At 43.0% G+C, this 17,610-nt stretch overlaps 2 protein-coding genes across 2 annotated transcripts in view; both read left to right on the top strand.

The window, feature by feature from the left end:
- brox (BRO1 domain and CAAX motif containing) overlaps positions 1-17,610 on the top strand; it is a 445,085-nt gene that overhangs the window by 264,751 nt on the left and 162,724 nt on the right. The gene's annotated exons all lie outside the window — the stretch shown is intronic.
- The window catches only part of disp1 (dispatched homolog 1 (Drosophila)), a 159,196-nt gene that overhangs the window by 92,360 nt on the left and 49,226 nt on the right, over positions 1-17,610 (top strand). Inside the window, 1 exon segment of the mRNA XM_028821042.2 lies at positions 7,858-8,475. Within this exon segment, the coding sequence (XP_028676875.2) occupies positions 7,889-8,475 (587 nt within the window). The 5' untranslated portion in view covers positions 7,858-7,888.

Raw genomic sequence — 17,610 nt, forward strand, 5'->3', positions numbered from 1 at the left:
GTTTTATTAGCCTCAAATCTGTGACTCCTCATCCTGAGGCTGCATTGAAGGAGCCCTTGGAGTTTTGTTGAATTTTCGCCCCGTCTTATTTCGGGCAGTCCTGTGACAAGGACTGCGCCTTCCGCCAGCTGTTTACATCAGGGCTTTTAATATGACAGAATCGTGTTGATCGATGTGTCTGCGTGTACGGTAGAACGACAGAAATGACATCGCTCGGCGACATGCGCGGCTCGGCAGATGATGCGAGTCTTAAGAGTGAGCGACCGGCACCCCGGTAAAGCTGACGGCGTCCGACTAGGAAACGCTAAAGAGCGGACAGTTAGGGGGGGCGCACGGACAGGGCGACAACTGCACTTGGAGAAGAGAAAAGAGGGACGAGCAACCGGGGCCAGGCGAGCTCAAGCAAATGGGAGACGAGACCGAACTGTGTGTGTGTGTGTGTAGCTGTGCAATGTGTGACCATCAACTTTACTAAAAGTTACAATACAAGGAGCTCAAAAAACGTTCATTCAAGAGTAAGGATGAAGATTGTGTACGTACAGTGGTGGGGTACCAAGAGTCCTGTGCAGTATGTGTGTGTGTGTGTGTGTGTGTGTGTGTGTGTATAGGTAAGGAGTGAAGTGCAGATGTATGATAAACAGCAGGCATCGCATAACTGCAAGTACATTATTGAAAGGAATTGACCGTTTATCTCTAGAATATATTCCTGCACATTATATACGCGTGTGTGTGTGTGTGTGTGTGTGGATAGATATACAGTGTGTTCAGAAAGTACTCGGGGCCCCTTCACTTTTTCAGATTTTGTTTTGTTCTAGCCTGATGCTAAAATCCTTTTATTTTAATAATGAATATAATTTGCAAAAGTGTCTAAAATCCCTTTTTCACTTCATTCTGGGGTATTGAGTGTTTCTTGATGAGAGGAAAATATAATCGAAATTATTTAAGGTTTATTCATAATTAATGTGAAAAAATGTGAAGAGACTGTACATGTATAGGAAATAATATGACCGGCTCCAGCATCTCCACACCCCTATGGGTTTGGAAAATGAGTAAATACATGAATGATTTTATATTTATGTAAATTAGATTTTTTTAAAAATGTATATAAAGTGTGTGTGTGTGTACTCCGGCTTTGCACTTGATTCTTGCCAAGATAGGCTCCAGGTTTCCGGTGACCCTGCTCAGGATAAGAAAGTTGGAAACTTGCATGTATGTGTGTATATATATATATATATATATATATATATATATATATATATATATATATATATATATATATATATATATATAATAATATATATATATATATATAATAATATATGTATGTGTGTGTGTGTATAAATATACACAAACACACAAATTATACTGTGTGTGCACTGAGCACAGCATACAGACATGCAGGTTAGGTGGATTGCCGATGCTAAATTGGCCCATCTGTGTCTTCACCCTGTGAGATAGATAGATATTAGAGATAAATATGTGTGTACTGTATAGTATATTGGTTTGTATAAGTAGTAATATACAGGGTCTAGAGTGATCTCCATATGTGTAGCCTGATGTATGTTTGTGTCCATGATAAGTATAATAAAGCATGAAGAACATATTTGTATTCCGCATTATTCACAGCATAGCTTTAATATCTGTATTTGTATTTGTACTTGAGAGTTTTTGTGTTAGTGTGCGCACACACACATCTATACTGTATGTATATGTGTGTGTATGTATGTGTATACATAGTCTAGATGTGAGTAGATTACATAGTGAGTGTATTCTGTGCGTTTCTAAATTGTTCTGATTTTGTTGCGTTCAGGGGTGTCACACACACACACACACTGCACTCTCCTCACGTTGTCTTCAACGTTGTGGATAACAAAAATGTTCTTTTAGCTCAGACCCCCTCATTTTTTGGATTTGCCTCAGGATTATCAGAACAAAGTGTCAGGTTCGAGGGTTGGGGGTCTCTGCCTTGTGGTGTGTTTTTGTCACATTGCCCCCTCCTGCAATGTGGAGGGACACAGAGATGGAGATCAAGCCTGCCGTGTTGAGTCGTATTACAGAGCCGAGTGACTGTTATGAAGCGCCCTTTGGGTCGTGAGGGTCTCGAGACGTGTGCCCAGGGTATGGCAGAAATTAGGTGTTTTTTTTCCCCCATCAACCAGGCATTTGCTGTTGTCTGCGGGGTTTTGTTTGTTTGTTCTACTGAACCACATTTCACAATGGGACTGGCCAAAATGTTTGTGTAATATTAAATATTTAATGTATTTATACAGCTGAAGTGTAAAACTGATAAGAGAGTCGAGTTGAAGGCACATGAAGATGCTGTCACTGCTTGCATTAAATCTATAGACGGGAGAGATGCTGTGTAAAAGGTACAGACCTGAAAGGTGTGACATAAATGACACCTATGACAGATACTATATAAAGAAAAGTTTGAAAGGTTTTGTATAAACAATAGTTATGAAAGGTGCTGTGTAAAAGAGAACTCGATACACGTGCTATATAAACGATAATACGATATGTGAAAAGCCCCACATGACACAGTCAGTTATGTCGTACTTGATTGATTGCTGAAGGCCAGCACATGAAACGTATCCCCTAGCAGAGACCCTCTTCCTTCATTTTTAAGGCACATTTGAGTTCTCGTGCCCTGCAGCTGTCCTAAGGCTGTAAGACTGTCATTTGAGTTCAGCAGGTGCCATCTGCCGAGCCGGGTGACTCGATGGGTCCTGCCCAAGCCTGATGATGGCGCGTGTGCCTGGTGAAAACTGTACAAGATAAAGCACCGGAGATCGGCCGGCTCGGTCTGCCATTGGTTTCTGAGGAGCTGGGCAGTTTATTCCGATATGTCCGCTGGTTAGTCTTTTCTCCCCTTTCCTTCTGGGTGTTTGTCCCGTGTGCAGACCGGTGTGTTTACCAAGTGGGCTAAGCTTTTATAGGCAGAGCAAGGGTGGGGCTTAATGCTTGAGGGCCTACTTTTTTCCTGCAGTGGGACAAATAGATATAATAGGAGCAGAAACCCTGGTGTTCCCTGTCTGCTTTTAACCCCAGCCCCTAGAATTTTTTGATTGGTCGTTGACAAAATTATAATGAATGCCTGGCCAGGCCGCTGTGATGAGCACCTTGGCACACTAAGTAACTGTGTCAGCCAGGTAAGCATTTGAACCCGGGCCACCCTAGTCTTAGATTTACATTCTTATTATTTACTATTATTAATAAGCCTATCCCTAGCCACTATATTATTATTATTATTATTATTTGCTATCATTATTAATCCAAATCCTTGCCTCTAGACTAATATTTACTTCTATTGTTAATAATCTCATTCCTAGCTGCGAGACTAATAATTTCTATTTTTAATAATCTGAATCCTATTCACTAGACTAATATTTTGTTATTAATAATAATCTTATTTATAGCCTCTAGACTAATACTTAATAGTCCGAGTCCTAGAAATTAGAACATTTTTATTTACTATTTTATTATTAATCTAATTCTTTGCCTTAAGACAGATATTATTTCTTGTTATGTGGTGTTTGTCATCATAGCTCCAGAGTCCCAGGTTCAAATCCCAGCCAGGGCACTTTCACCAGTTTGAACTTTCTTTTGTCCCTCTGTGTGTTTGTGTGCTCTAAATTGGCATTAATGTGTGCCCTGAAGTCGACTGGCACCCCGTCTCCTGCTATTCCAGTGCTGCCAAGGCAAAGCCGTCTGCAGCTCCCTGTGACTCTGAACTGTTCAAGCAGAAGACGATGGGGGCTTACTTTTAACATTTTAAAGAACCGCACTGAACCCGTGTGTGTGTGTATTTTATTTATTTCATGAGCTTCTGTAAAAAGCCAGATTTCCCCCTAGGAATAAATAAAGCTCTCTCTACATATTTATGTTAGAAGATAAGAAATCTGACAGAGAGGAGACCCTTCAGTCCCCCAAGCTCATCTTTTTGGCTAACCGCTAAGCTGTCTCGAAACTTCATCCCAACGTCCTGGGATCACTCATTTTTGGTTCTCCCTGTTCCCTGTCCTCCGTGGTGAGCACACTGAAGCAACACAGTGCCTACAAACTGAAGTGTGAAAGTGGTGGGATTTGAACTTGGATCCTTGGGGTGTTAGATGCAGATCCCTAGCTGCTAGACCGTTGTTGTTCCCGTTAGGGGTTGCCACATCTAATCATCTTGTTCTGTATATTATTGTTACATATAATTATTTATTTTTTATTATTAAATAGTCTCAACAGCGGTTCATAGTCCTGGAACATTAACTCTGTAGATTCCTTCATTAGTAAGAGGGGCAAAGTGGAGAAGCCCCTAGCTTCAGGTCTGATTTTCATTTTGGAGTTCTGAGGACCCCTGGGGGGTACTTTTCTGCTCCACCCCTCTGTAAAGGTCACCCACCTGAAGCCAAGCATGTTTGGGCCCCGCCAGTACAAAAGCTCGGGTTGCTGCTCGAAGAGGAGTTGGTGAGACCAGTAGGGGGCGCTTACCCTGCTGTCTTTGTGTGGACCCTAATGCCCCAGGGTCCTTCGGATGAGAAGTAAAAGCCATGGTCTTGACTCTCTGTGGTCATTAAAGATCCCTGGGTAACCCGGGTTTGGTTGGGGAATCAGGTTGGAGAGATGAGAGTAGTGTGTATCCCGAAGTCCTGACTAATAGTCCATCCTAGCCCCCTAAACGTGCTCCGTCTCTAATTGGCCATCTCTCGCCCCAATTAACACCGAATGGCTAATGTGTGATTGCACATAATGGCTGCTGTCGCATCATCCAGGTGGGTGGCTTAAGTGTCTCCCCTCTTTGTAAAGCACATTCAGATGCGAGAAAAGCGCAATATAAATGTTGTTGTTAATAATAATTATACAGTATATAGATTTCCATCCCGTCCAGGGTTTGTTCCTAACCTGCTTGCCTCCTTTTCCATCCAGTAGTGAGCTCACTTTTGAACCTCCATTTCCTTCATGCAGCGAACAACACGTGAGACCCCAACTTTCCGATCATCATCCTCCACAAGCCTGACTGAGTGGAAAAGGCTTCCAGACGAGCGCGTTTCTTCAAAGCACTCCTCGCGGCACCCGCTGCCCCCTGGCACTCGGCGGCCCCCCCTCCTCCATAGTTGAAATGTGCGGCGTTTCATCTTTAATTTACGGTCGGACTCAGTCAAGAGGAGCCATCTGATCTCTCCTGAGCGTTTCGTTTTGCTGCCTCACACTCGCCTCCTCTTCATGCCAAATTCTGCGATTAAAGACTTTGGCAGCCTTACAGCGCCGTGTCTGATACGCAGGCGGCTTCTCGCGGTCTGGGCTGCTTCTTCTTCTTCTTCTTCTTATCTTTGCTGCCGAAGCCCCGTCTGCTTCTAATCACGAACATGTCCACCGGGCGGCTGTGTTCTCGGCTCGGCGCTGCCATCCTCGTCATCCTTTAATTAAAAGAAAAGCGCTGTGTGCACGGAGCGGCGTTTGATATGCGAGCGCCTCGGCGTTTTACGATGATCTAATTTAGCGGCTTGTTTTAATGATCGCTAAGCATTTTCGCCTTGGGTGAGTCTGACTGTAAAGCCTTGATTGTACGTTTTATGACTTGCAGATCGTTTCCAATTATACCGGCATCAGATACTCATTTGTGTGCTAAGGCGCCCGACATCTTTTTCCCATTTTTTCCGCAAACCGTCGAGAACAGGTCGCCTAAGAATTCGAAACCTTTTAAAAGACCTGACTTTATACGCATTCCTTACGCGCTTTATAAATATGCGTCCACTTTCTGTCGCGCCGCTTAATCCAGTCCGGGGCGGAGCCTACCTGGGAGAAGGCGCCAGGGTATCGCAGGGGGCACCGATGCGCTGGGTCAGGCTGAATGATGATGATGATGATGATAAAGCTGAATGAAGTATGAAAAAAAACCACCAGGAAAGTGAGCTCATTCCTGGCTGGAAAGTTCTAGAGCACCACAAGGAGCAAAAGGCAGGAACCAGTCCTGGACTGGGTGGTAGTCTATCACATGGTACACTTAACTCCTCCTCCAATCATGGGATTACTCCTGCCTGGCACCTGATGCTTACTGGGATTGGCTCCAGTTGCCCCACTCCGGATGGAAAGACTACAAAGGTTTTCCTTCCTGAATACCTTTTAGGTGTGTTTTACAGATTTTGGCCAGCTGATCACAAAAACACCTTTTTTTTATTGCGCTGTTTTATTGCCAATTTTTGTTTCCTGTTGTGAGTAGACATTCACACCCAGTGAGCCATTTATTAGGAAAACCTGCACACCTGCCTATCTGTGACTATGTGACAGCTGTACCATGCAAAAAATCGGTCAGGAGCTTCAGAAAGGGGGCAAAATACGATCTCAGTGCTACCCATCTGAGATGGGTTGAAATCTAAGTAACGTAGACCTCAGCATTAATATTTGCAGCGTACCATGCAATGCCTATGTCTCTGTTATATGCCATTTAGTATGGGATTTGCAAAAGCAGTGTTAATGCTCGTGATGCGCCATCTGTTGGAATGGCAGATGGCATGCATTTTATTACTAAAATTGTCTGATGTGGACAGACAGACACGTCTCCTTGTATTAAGGTGGGATATATAATAGCTGTGCTACCCATCTAAGGTGGGTTTGTATTAAATGTTAACATTTGAAGTGCGGTGTGTCCATCCGGTTGCTATGTCTGTGTTGCATATCGTTTGGTTCAGGATTCATAAAAGACGTGCTAATGTTTGATGTGCCACCTGTTGGATAGCAGGGACATGGCAACCGAATGGACAATCAGACATATGTTCTTTTTTTTGAGGACATACATGTATACAGTATCTAATATACAGGGTGTGCACGTATGGCTTTGTGTATAACATGTGTGTATGTGATAATGAAAATGTATAGATGGGAAAGACGCTTTCTACATTAAATTGATGGATGGATGGATGGAAATGTGCAATATCAAAGCAAGAAAGCAAAGTTCAAAGAGTGGAATTAAAAAGCTATTGTCTGTAGATATTAATGTTCTGGTTTGCTAAGATTAAGCTATTAAAGGCACTAAATCATAGATGGTTACGGCACGAATCTAATGGGCATAAAGCAGATTAAGAGGGCGTTAATTATTATATGGCACAATATAAACTACTTTTTTTTCAATGGCATGGTATTTTTGAAAAATGAAATGGCAGAGCTTTCAATCCACCGTGCAGAGAATAAAAACACGAGGTCTAATATAAGTAAAAATGTCACTAAAAATGTAGGCATCGTATAAAAATTACTTTTTGTTTCAGAAATGCCATAGCATTAAAAAAAGTCCCATTCAAATTAAAAGCTGCGAGGAAACTGCAATTAAATACGTCTGCTCAAGCCAAGAATCTGTAAATGTGATTTTAAAAAAGTGATGTTTAGGAGGTCTGGACGCTGATCACGAGGGGGTGGGGGGTCAGAATCGCTGTCATGCACAGGGTCCCAAGCCCAGGAGCATTTAAATGACAGTAATAGTCGGTTATTACATAAAGGAAATGTTTCTTTATGGTTGGGCAAATATTAAAAAGGCATAAACAATGAAAACAAAAGAAGAAAAAAATCAGTGAAGCTGTAAACATGGGACCCCCCCCAGAGAAGCCGGACCCGAGACATTCATCCAAACCTGTAAGTGACTGGCAGCCTGGGGAAGAGCCTTGAAGAGCTCTAAAGCCACCCTTTGGTCATCTGCCATCTGAGCTTTAGGGGTGGCACGGCGAGTCGGAGACCCTTGACTCCTCCATAGTGTCCTCCCCCATTACACCCCTTTCAATAACCCAGTCGTCCCAGTGTCACTTGCGGGAACTGAATTGCTTTGAGATGGTCCACCACTTGCACTTTTTTTAATTTCTGTGTTTAACTTTGTTTTTTTAGGCCTACCAGACACTCAGACGGGGGCAAGAGTATGGCAATGAGTAAAGAGAATGATGACCTCCTGGTTCACGGCTATGGTGGCATCTCGGCAAACGCTGCCAGTTCCAGCGTCTCCTCCTCTTCCTCCTCTTCCTCCTCCTTCGACAGAATCGCCCCAGCAGTCGATGGAGTCTCCAACGCCAGCGACGGAATCCCCTCCGCCAGCCCCCAACAGCTGTCCGTCCAGGAGGTACAGAGGTCAAAAGTGAGTCAAAATGGCAGCCTCAAGCAGAATGGCACACTTAAACTTCCGGCCCTTTCTTCAGACAATCCGAGGTCTCCCCTGTTAATGGAACAAGTATTGCCTCACTGCTGCCACCATTGTCCATTCCATCATCCTTTCAGTTGTCATAACAACCAACAAGACTGCCATTTGGTGGGTGGCAGCAGCCCGGCGACCTCCCCACTGACCCCTTGCTGTGCGCACCATCACTCCGAGTACCCGGCTGTCAGGCCGATCCATTCGCCTGTCCATCAGACCACCTGCTGCCACCAGCCCCCTGCATCTTTTTGTTTGCACCATTGCTGGCAGGACCATTTTCAGCACCAGGCTATTCAGGCGCATAAACCCAGTAAGAGGTAAGAGACTCTTTCTATTTTTAGTTTATTTTTTTTTTTGGCAACTCTTTCATGTTACGGGTCTGCGTTTTGGCATCGAAGTTTTCGACGTCACGTCAAAGTGCAGCTTGAGGATCATCGGGCGCTTAGTTTGAACATCGTGTTCTTTTCTGTGAAGATTAAGTGATCTCACCGTGGCTTGAGGCTGATCTCCACTTTCCGCCCACCGTGGTCTTCCTCCTCTGCACGTGTGTTTGCCTTTTTATGGCTGCTTGTTTGTTTGTCAGTAGAGGAGCAGACCTCGGGGTGGAAACAAACGTCGGCATTCGTCTCCGAGAAAAGTCCTGGAAAAGCACCCACCGTTTATGGAAAGATTTACAAAAAGTTTTAAACCCAAAGTTGTCTTGTTGGCTTTCATGTGACTGATTTGGTGCAGTGGATCGGGAGGGGGCACAAAATGTAGAAGGCAAACGGAGGTCCTGCCGCTGTGCTAACACTCCGATTGTTACGACTTTGTTTCCCAGATCCCGAGGACGGAGTGACTGTTCTCAGATTACAGAAAAGAACCACTTTATAAAAAATTTTGATCTGTAAGCCAGGAACAAACTTTAGGCTGCTTTACAGATTACATGTTCATCTACACTTCAGGTTTTAAATGTCGTTAAACACTTGCTCCTATATTAGGTCATTTGCTTTGAAACATTTTAAAAATGATTTAAGAAAGGGCTCTTAAAATTGTATTTACCATTCAGTTGAACATTTTTCATGTTGGGGGGGAAAAATAATGACTCGTTAATGGGAGTCTGGTTAGTGACGAATGTTTTTTAGTAATCCTGTACAAGTGCGCAGGTCACAGCGAATTTCTTGGGTTCGCCGACTCTTTCCCTGAAAATTCACCGTGTGGTCCCTTTAAGCCGACGTGATATAGCAGCCCTCCCTGAGCAAATTCATCAGAACACCATACCGATACCGGGCCCGGCCTCCTTGTGGTCTCCAAACATCCTCGGCTCTTCGTGGCATGGATTTCATGAGATATTCACTTGAGGTTCTGGACCACGTGGACCTGACTGTGTGCACACCCAGGCTGTGAATCTGCCGTTCACCCACATCCCTCAGGTGGTCTGCCGGATTCACATCCGGTGACTAGGAAGGAAGGCCACTGGACTCCCTATCGTGGTCATGTCAGGGTCAAGTCACTGGCAGACATTCTCTGTGGGTGCTCCTTTATACCAGCAGCAATACCTCTGTATACAACTGGGATTGGCAAGTCAGAAGTTTAGTTATCTTTCTTTTAAAATTTTTCTTCTATTTTTAGTCATTCTGATGTTTGTTCAGACCATACAGTGTGTATGTGTATTTATTTATTTAGAGGACCTCTTTAAAAAGCCAAATTCCCCCCAGGAACAAATAAAATTCTGAAGCTATTTATCTGTTATATAGTGCCTTTCATAACTAGCTAGTAGCTATCTAATTCTGCCAATTATGCTATCTACAAGTAAGCCCGCGATTCACTAGCAAATCGGAAATCCAAGAATGGCAATCAGTTTCTGTTCCGTCCGATATCTGGATGGATGACATATCATTGAAGGTGGGTGCGTCTGGGGAAATGTCACTTAATTCAATACGCATATCTGTACTAAAGTGGTTTCGTTTTGTGGAGACGTGAGTCTGTTGCCTTTGCTGACACCGACTGCTGGGATCTATATTACTGGCACAGTGGATTAGAGCAAGTGTAGTGAACAGGTTGTGTTGTTTGGGTGCCACCTACTGACTCTGGGAAGCTGCTGCGTTTGACTCTGGGGCGTGCGCCACTGCGCAATATGCGCCTCGGTGGGAAGCCGCTGCGTGATGAAATATATCATGGAGGGTATATGTGGTGGTGTGGGCAGTCGCATCCGGGCGTCTATTATAAAGTGCCTTTCCCCCTCTCTCTCTCTCTCTCTCTCGCTCTCTCTCTCTCTCTCGCTCTCTCGCTCTCTAATCCTGCCAACTACGCTATTATATAGTGCCTTTCCTCTCTCTATCTAATCCTGCCAACTATGCTATTATATAGTGCCTTTCCCCTCTCTCTCACTCTCTAATCCTGCCAACTACGCTATTATATAGTGCCTTTCCCCTCTCTCTAATCCTGCCAACTACGCTATTATATAGTACCTTTCATCTATCTGATCCTGCCAACTATGCCATCTATTATATAGTGCCTTTTCCCTCTCTCTAATCCTGCCAACTATGCTGTCTATTATATAGTGCCTTCCCCCTCTCTCTCTGTCTAATCCTGCCAACTACGCTATTATATAGTACCTTTCATCTATCTGATCCTGCCAACTATGCCATCTATTATATAGTGCCTTTCCTGTCTCTCATCCTGCCAACAACGCTTTCTATTATATAGTGCCTCTCCCCTCTCTCGCTCGCTTGCTCTCTCTCTATCTTATCCTGCCAACTACGCTATTATGTAGTGCCTTTCATCTCTCTCTCATGTTCCTGTTTATAATATATATATATATATATATATATATATATATATATATATATATATATATATATATATGTGTATATATATATATATATATATATATATATATATATATATATATGTGTATATATATGTATAATTTTTTTTTTTTATGTGTGTGTATGTGTATTCATATATTTTCAGAAATACGTAGTTAATATTGCCTCACAGCTCCAAATGTGTAATTTATGAAATGTGCCAAATGGTTCTAAGGGACTCTCTCTCTCTTGATTTTTTGGCTCGGCCATTGTGTGGATTTTGTGTATGTGATGGGGGGAAAAAAAAATGGGCTCAGAAATCAGATGGAAAGAGATGAGACGGGAATGGAACACACAAGGATATCGCTTCACAGAAAAGCAGTTAGGTAACGTGTCAAAGTTTAACGAATGGATTGGAATATATTGGCTTAGCCTTAATAAATTAAATATCTACTGTAGAACTGTGATGTATTGGATTGGCACCCACTATAGGATTGCTTTCTTCCTGGCGCCCAATTCAACTGAGACAGACAGGCATAATTGTTGCGTTATTTTTATAATTTTTTGAAAACACTCAATTCCATTCTAGTAAGTAGTAAAGCACTATGCTAAAGTGGCCAGAAAGGTTCTAATTAATAAATCCATATTTATGGCTTATTGAAAAGGGCTCGGCGCAGATGGCAGTCTCTGACGTGGCACCAGGAGATGCAAATTCCACTGAGGGGTGGCACACTGCTGAACTGACTTGGGTTCGTTCCCTTGCGTGGTCTCCTGTCCTGCCTTGTGCTTGCTGCTGCTGGGTAGGCTTTGGCTTCCTACAGAGCTGTAATGGAAAACAACAGACAGGGGAGTAATGTATGGAGTTGTAATGCTTCTTTAAGTTCTTTCCTGCCATGATGCACTCTCAGCTAATTAATAGTAATATTTTCCATCCATAAATATTACTTAAAAATAAGAGTCAAGTAAATTTAAGCTTATTCTATGCTATCCTTGTGGTGTGCTGCTGGCTCAAGGTATGCAGTAATAAAACGGTGCCCTTTAAATTTATTGCACTTAATCTTTGTTAGATATTTTTAATACCATTGGATATATGAATAGAGATAAATGAAGGGCACTGTAGATAGACAGACAGATGTGTGAAGGGTACTGTAGGTTTCCAAAATTCTGTACATTCAGCTTTTGTCCCAGGAAATAATTGGGACGCATGTGCAAATAATTCCCCAGCCCAAGAATCTCCATTTGAAGTTTTTTAGTAAAATTCTAAGCCAAACAGTTTGCAGAATAAATAGAAGAAATGCCATTACAAAAAGGACAGTTCTTGCATAAGATGTTTGTTTAAGGCTTGGAAATCCTGTTGCATTTCTTTAAGTTCTTCTCCTACACTTAAGTCATTTACATTTATTTGCCTAGTGACATACAAACGAGGTCAACATCATGGAGTAAACATCAGTCTGAGGGGCCGGTTAAGAACAAGTTCCTAGATTTACAAAACCTGACCGCTGAGATCAGTTAAATTCACCAAACAGGAGGGTCTTCAAACACTACTTCAACACAATGAGGGTGTCAAATAGTGGTGGGCAGCTCGTTCCAACAGCTAAGAGCTACAAATGAAAAATATATGTGGACTGAGATTTGATGCCATGCAGAGGTGGCATCACCAGACACCATTCATTAGCAGACCCGAGTGGTCAAGAAGGAGCCGAGGAGCTCACAAGTGTCTGTGTACATTGGTGCAGACCTTCTGACTACTCGGCAGGCAAGCAGCAAGAATTTGAACTTGTCACTCCTCTTTCTGGCTCCATGTAGCGGCACGTGTTATGTGCCCACCTTGGCTGGTTGGACCCCAGATATACTTCTGAACTTGGAATCCTCTGCAGTGGCTTGTTGCAGATTGTCAATACTCTTGCTAGTAGAGAGTTCCACTTGTCCAGACCTGACAAGATCAGAGTCTGGACTAGGAGTTGTTTCATACTTCCATCAAATATGGTCTGATCTTGCAGATATTGGGCAGAATGAATCTACGTGACCGAAAAACCATAGCCACATGGTCCCCTGAAGGACAGATGGTCATTTATCACTGCCTCAAGGTTGCAGACCACCTTGGCGGGTGTTGGCGATTAATGAATTGAGCTGAACAAAGATGGCGTGTTGTATAGATGGATGAGCTGGGATAATGAGAAGGTCCAGGTTGGGCTGGCGATGGTGTTGCTTCATCTGGTTGGCAGTTTCTGTGAGACCTGCAGAGATTGAAGCCAATACCGTGTGGTCTTCTGGAGGGAATGACGGGTACAGCGGAGTATCATCAGCATAGCCCTGATGGGAAATTCTGTGGGACTGGCTGATGGGGCCTAATGAGGAGGTGTACAGGGAGTAGAGAAGATTAGAGAGCTCAGCACCAATCCTTGGGGCACCCCAGTGCTTACCTGGTGCACCCTTAACATCTCTCCATTATACACATCTCCGAGCATGTGAAACTTTATTTCACATTAACATTCTAAGATTGGCGCTTTCAGGCACTGTAGATAAATACTGTAGATAACACTGTGTGTCTCAAGGGGCTTTTTGCAGTGTTTTATTTCTCAGGGGTTCCTTCCTTGTGCCCCTTGCTGCTCAGACTGGTTGCCTCTCCCCTTGACATCCAAGTGTGGCTCTCGAAGTAAGGTGGGTGCTTTTTTTCTTCTTGAGACGAGCCTGCCAGGCGTTCAGGAGGAGGTGTGAGGAGACTTCCCGACGTGTTGAGGCAGCAAGCGGGCCGTGTTTATTTTGGGTGGGCTGACCGCGTACGGTGAAGAATGTGTGTTTGCGCTCGGCCATTGTCGCAGCTTGCTATTTTAAGTTCTGAGAAGCCCCTGTGAAGGTTGATTTGTTGCCGTCAAAATTGCGTTATTGGCTGTGCGTTTGTGTCACTTTGGAAATGCGTGTGCAGTGAGTGACTGGTGGTGCCTGCTCAATCCCATTGTCTTTTTGTAAATGAATGGGCAAACTTTGGGGTCCCACCAACCAACCATTTTCAGTTTGCTCTCCTAACAGATTGCAACATTACAACACCGAATGCTCCATTGTATGTTTTTGGTTTTGCTCATTTCATGGCCATTTTATGTTCTTGTTTGTATATCCGATCTGGCAGTCCTGACATTTACCCCTTTGTGGTGTCATTCCAGATAGACATCGTAACATCGCACAGTTGCTGAACTCGGTGCTATTGTCCTTGTCGTGGGAAGCCGTGCGAGATCCCTCAATGTGTGTTACAGCCTCGAAATCGATGACCCACGGCTACCATTCACCCACCATGATCTCACCGACGTGTTTGATCTCCGGCATGTCCTGACAAAGTTGAGAAGGGAATTCAGCCGTCAGAAAAGGACACGGCTGGTTAGGCCGGGGTGAACATCTGGACGCAGAGCTTGACGTGGGGTGAACAGTCAAGTTGGATACATTGGGATAGACAGACATGAAAGGCACTTTATAATGGGTAGGGAAAGGCGCCATATAATTTTTACAAAAACACTATATAAGATGGGTAGACTGAACAAAAATGCAGTATACAAGATGGGTAGGAAAGATCTACAGTATATAATTTAGGTACAGTAGATGTGAAAGGAACCATATGAGATGGATGAGAAGGGGAGTGAATAATTTAGATAGACGGGAAAGGCACTATATAATTGATACTGTTGATCGGAAAAGCAACATGTAATTTAGGTAGACTGGAAAGGCACAATATAAATTACGTGGGAAAAGGAACAATTAAAGGTGGGTAGGAAAAGCACGATATGAGATGGGCACCTTATTTAGATAGATACAAGAGGCACGGTGCAGTTTAAATCAATAGGGAGGACCATATGGAATGCTTAAATGTTAAAGGCACTCCAAGATAGATAGATGTACTTCATTTGTCTCAACAGAGGGATATCAAAACTTCACAGAAACTTTAGGTGAGTAGAAAGAAAGGAAAGATGTTCTATAGAGCCACTTCTTATCTACTGTAATTTATACTAGATATTTAGATTGATAGGAAAGGCACTTGATTTTTAGACAGATATGAAAGGCACTATATAATGTAGATGTGGTCATCCTTTAGTGTACAAGTGACATATAGGTGGAGTGGTGGCTCTGAGGCTAGGGATCTGCACTGGCAATCGGAAGGTTGCTGGTTCGTAATCCCATAAAATGCCAAAAGGGACTCTGCTCTTTTGGGCCCTTGAGCAAGGCCCTTAACCTGCAATTGCTGAGCGCTTTGAGTAGAGAGAAAAGCGCTATATAAATGCAAAGAATTATTTATTTATATTAAAGTGAAAGGCACTTTATAATAAATAGCTGGCTAGATAGAAATGGAGGATACCATATAAGATAGATCAGGGGTCCCCAGCTCCGGTCCTGGAGGACCACCATGGCTGCACCGTTTTTGCTGCTAATTAACTTCCTTTGAATTCATTTTAAGGGACTTGCTTTTTTAAGAGTTCTTTGGAATTTCTTCATCGTTTCTTCTGAATTGCATTGTTTCTTTCCTTAAACAGACATGAAACGTGAAGCGAGTGAGCCAGCAGAAGACCAACTCAGTCGGGGCCTCAAACTCCAAGCAGTTGCTTCATCAGGCACCGCGTCTTGTCGTTAATTAAACCCGCTCTTTAATTCCACGGCTTGTTGCTGCTGTCATTGAGCAATCGCAGACATTGATTATTTTTTTTTTTTTTGGTCTTCACTTTTCTAAGAGCTCTGTTAAAATGTTTTGGGGGACCTGAGAAAATCTGCATTCCTGAGACCTGCACCTTTTTTTTATTTTCAGATATTGTATGATGGTCACAGTTAGCTGGTTGTGTTTCGGCTCATTTTGTATCTCGTTATTGTTTGGCTGCTAATTAAGGAAAAAGAAACAATCGAGGGTTCTGAGTCTTCAAGAACAAGTCAAATAAAATGAATGGAAAAGGAGTTAATTAGCAGCAAAAATGAGTCACTCATTAAGAAAAGAGTGAGAATGAAAACCTGCAGCCACTGCGGCCCTCCAGGACTGGAGTTTGAGATCCCTGAGAGAGACGGATGTGACAAGCACTCTGTAAGGTAGATCGACACGAAAGGCACTGTATGATACAGATGTGATGCCACCCTGTCATCCTTTATAAACTGCCCTTCATTTTAATATAGCAGTTATAAGAAACTAGGGGCCTTCGCCCGCTGCTCGCTTCACTCGCCAACCCCCTGGCCTGTGCTACGTGCCAGCCACTTCACATCTCTATCGCTCGTGTTTGTGGATTTCACTTTCACCAAACAACAAATTTTTTAATTCTCGCGGATACGCCTCTTCATTGGGAAGAAACGCTACTTTTCCCTGATGGCAACACGAATTAGATGATCTACAAGTCTCCAGTTTAAAGCTGAACAATATCTCCATACTTCTGTCCTACCACCTATGTCCATATATTCGATCTCTTTTTTCGCTTTTACCTTTTCGTTAATATCGCATTGTATTTTGATTCCGTGTTTGGAATTACATCGTGACAACGCAACGTATAACTGCCCGTGAGTGAATATCGTTTCTCTGTACACGAACTGTCTGACATTTAGCATTTACACAAATGAGAGATGATTGGACCGTGTGCGTGGTTGTAAATGTTTTTGATTAGACGGGACGTTTACAAATCTCTTTGCATAAAGTCTTGTCTCGCAGTGCTGGAAATATTTCTCTTACACCAAACAACAAATCTTTTAATTCTCATGGATACGCCTCTTCATTGGGAAGAAAGACTACTTTTCCCAGATGGCAACACGAATTAGACGATCTACAAGTCTCAGACCTAAAGTTTAAATCCGAACAGTATATTCGATCTAATTCGCTGTTCCGTTATTTCAGAGTAATTTCTCTGTTTGCACTAATGCGATCTTTACTATAATTTTTTTGAGACTTTCGAACTTTCATACTTCCATTGTCTCTAACCTTGCTGTGCATGTGTATTGTGCCAACATTTTTGAATTCTTTACAACGTTCTACTCTTTTTGTCTTTTATTTCCGGCTCCGGGCCTGGCTAATTCTCTTGGCACAAAGTCTGGTCTCGCGGGACGTGAAAGTGTCTCTCTGAGAAAGTCGCGTCTCGTCTCTCTTCCCAGGATTTTTTTTATTATAATAGAGAGGTAATAGCTAGATAGACAGACAGATGAGACAGATGTTATGAGTAGACTGCCACTGTGTCTGCCTTTATAATTGATATATTGAAGTAAAAGGCTCTACAGTAAATACTTAGCTATGCAGATGCATGTAAGAGGCAACTTGTAAGAAAGACAGAAAAGGAAACGTGTACAAGTGTGGCAGGTGTGAAAGGCACTATATAAGAGAGCCGTGTCGGGCACTATGTGCGATATATAGACATGAGAGGCACTATATAATGTGATCAGCTGTTAAAGACAATATATTAGATAGGTGTGTAAGGTAGGTGGAGGTGAAAGGCACTATATAAGTGAGATTGAATAGATAAATGAGACCCTTTTATTGATCCCTTGGGAAAACTGGAGTGTTAACAGCACCCAACACCGTTGAAGTACAGAGGATACTCCCAAGAGGACGCCTGAACTCCCATAAGGGTGATTATAATCAGTCAGTCAGTCATTATCCAACCAGTTGTATCCTAACACAGGGTCATGGGGGTCTGCTGGAGCCAATCACAGCCAACA

Source organism: Erpetoichthys calabaricus, chromosome 15 (assembly GCF_900747795.2).
Source record: "Erpetoichthys calabaricus chromosome 15, fErpCal1.3, whole genome shotgun sequence".
In the NCBI taxonomy this organism is placed as follows: Eukaryota; Metazoa; Chordata; class Cladistia; order Polypteriformes; family Polypteridae; genus Erpetoichthys; species Erpetoichthys calabaricus.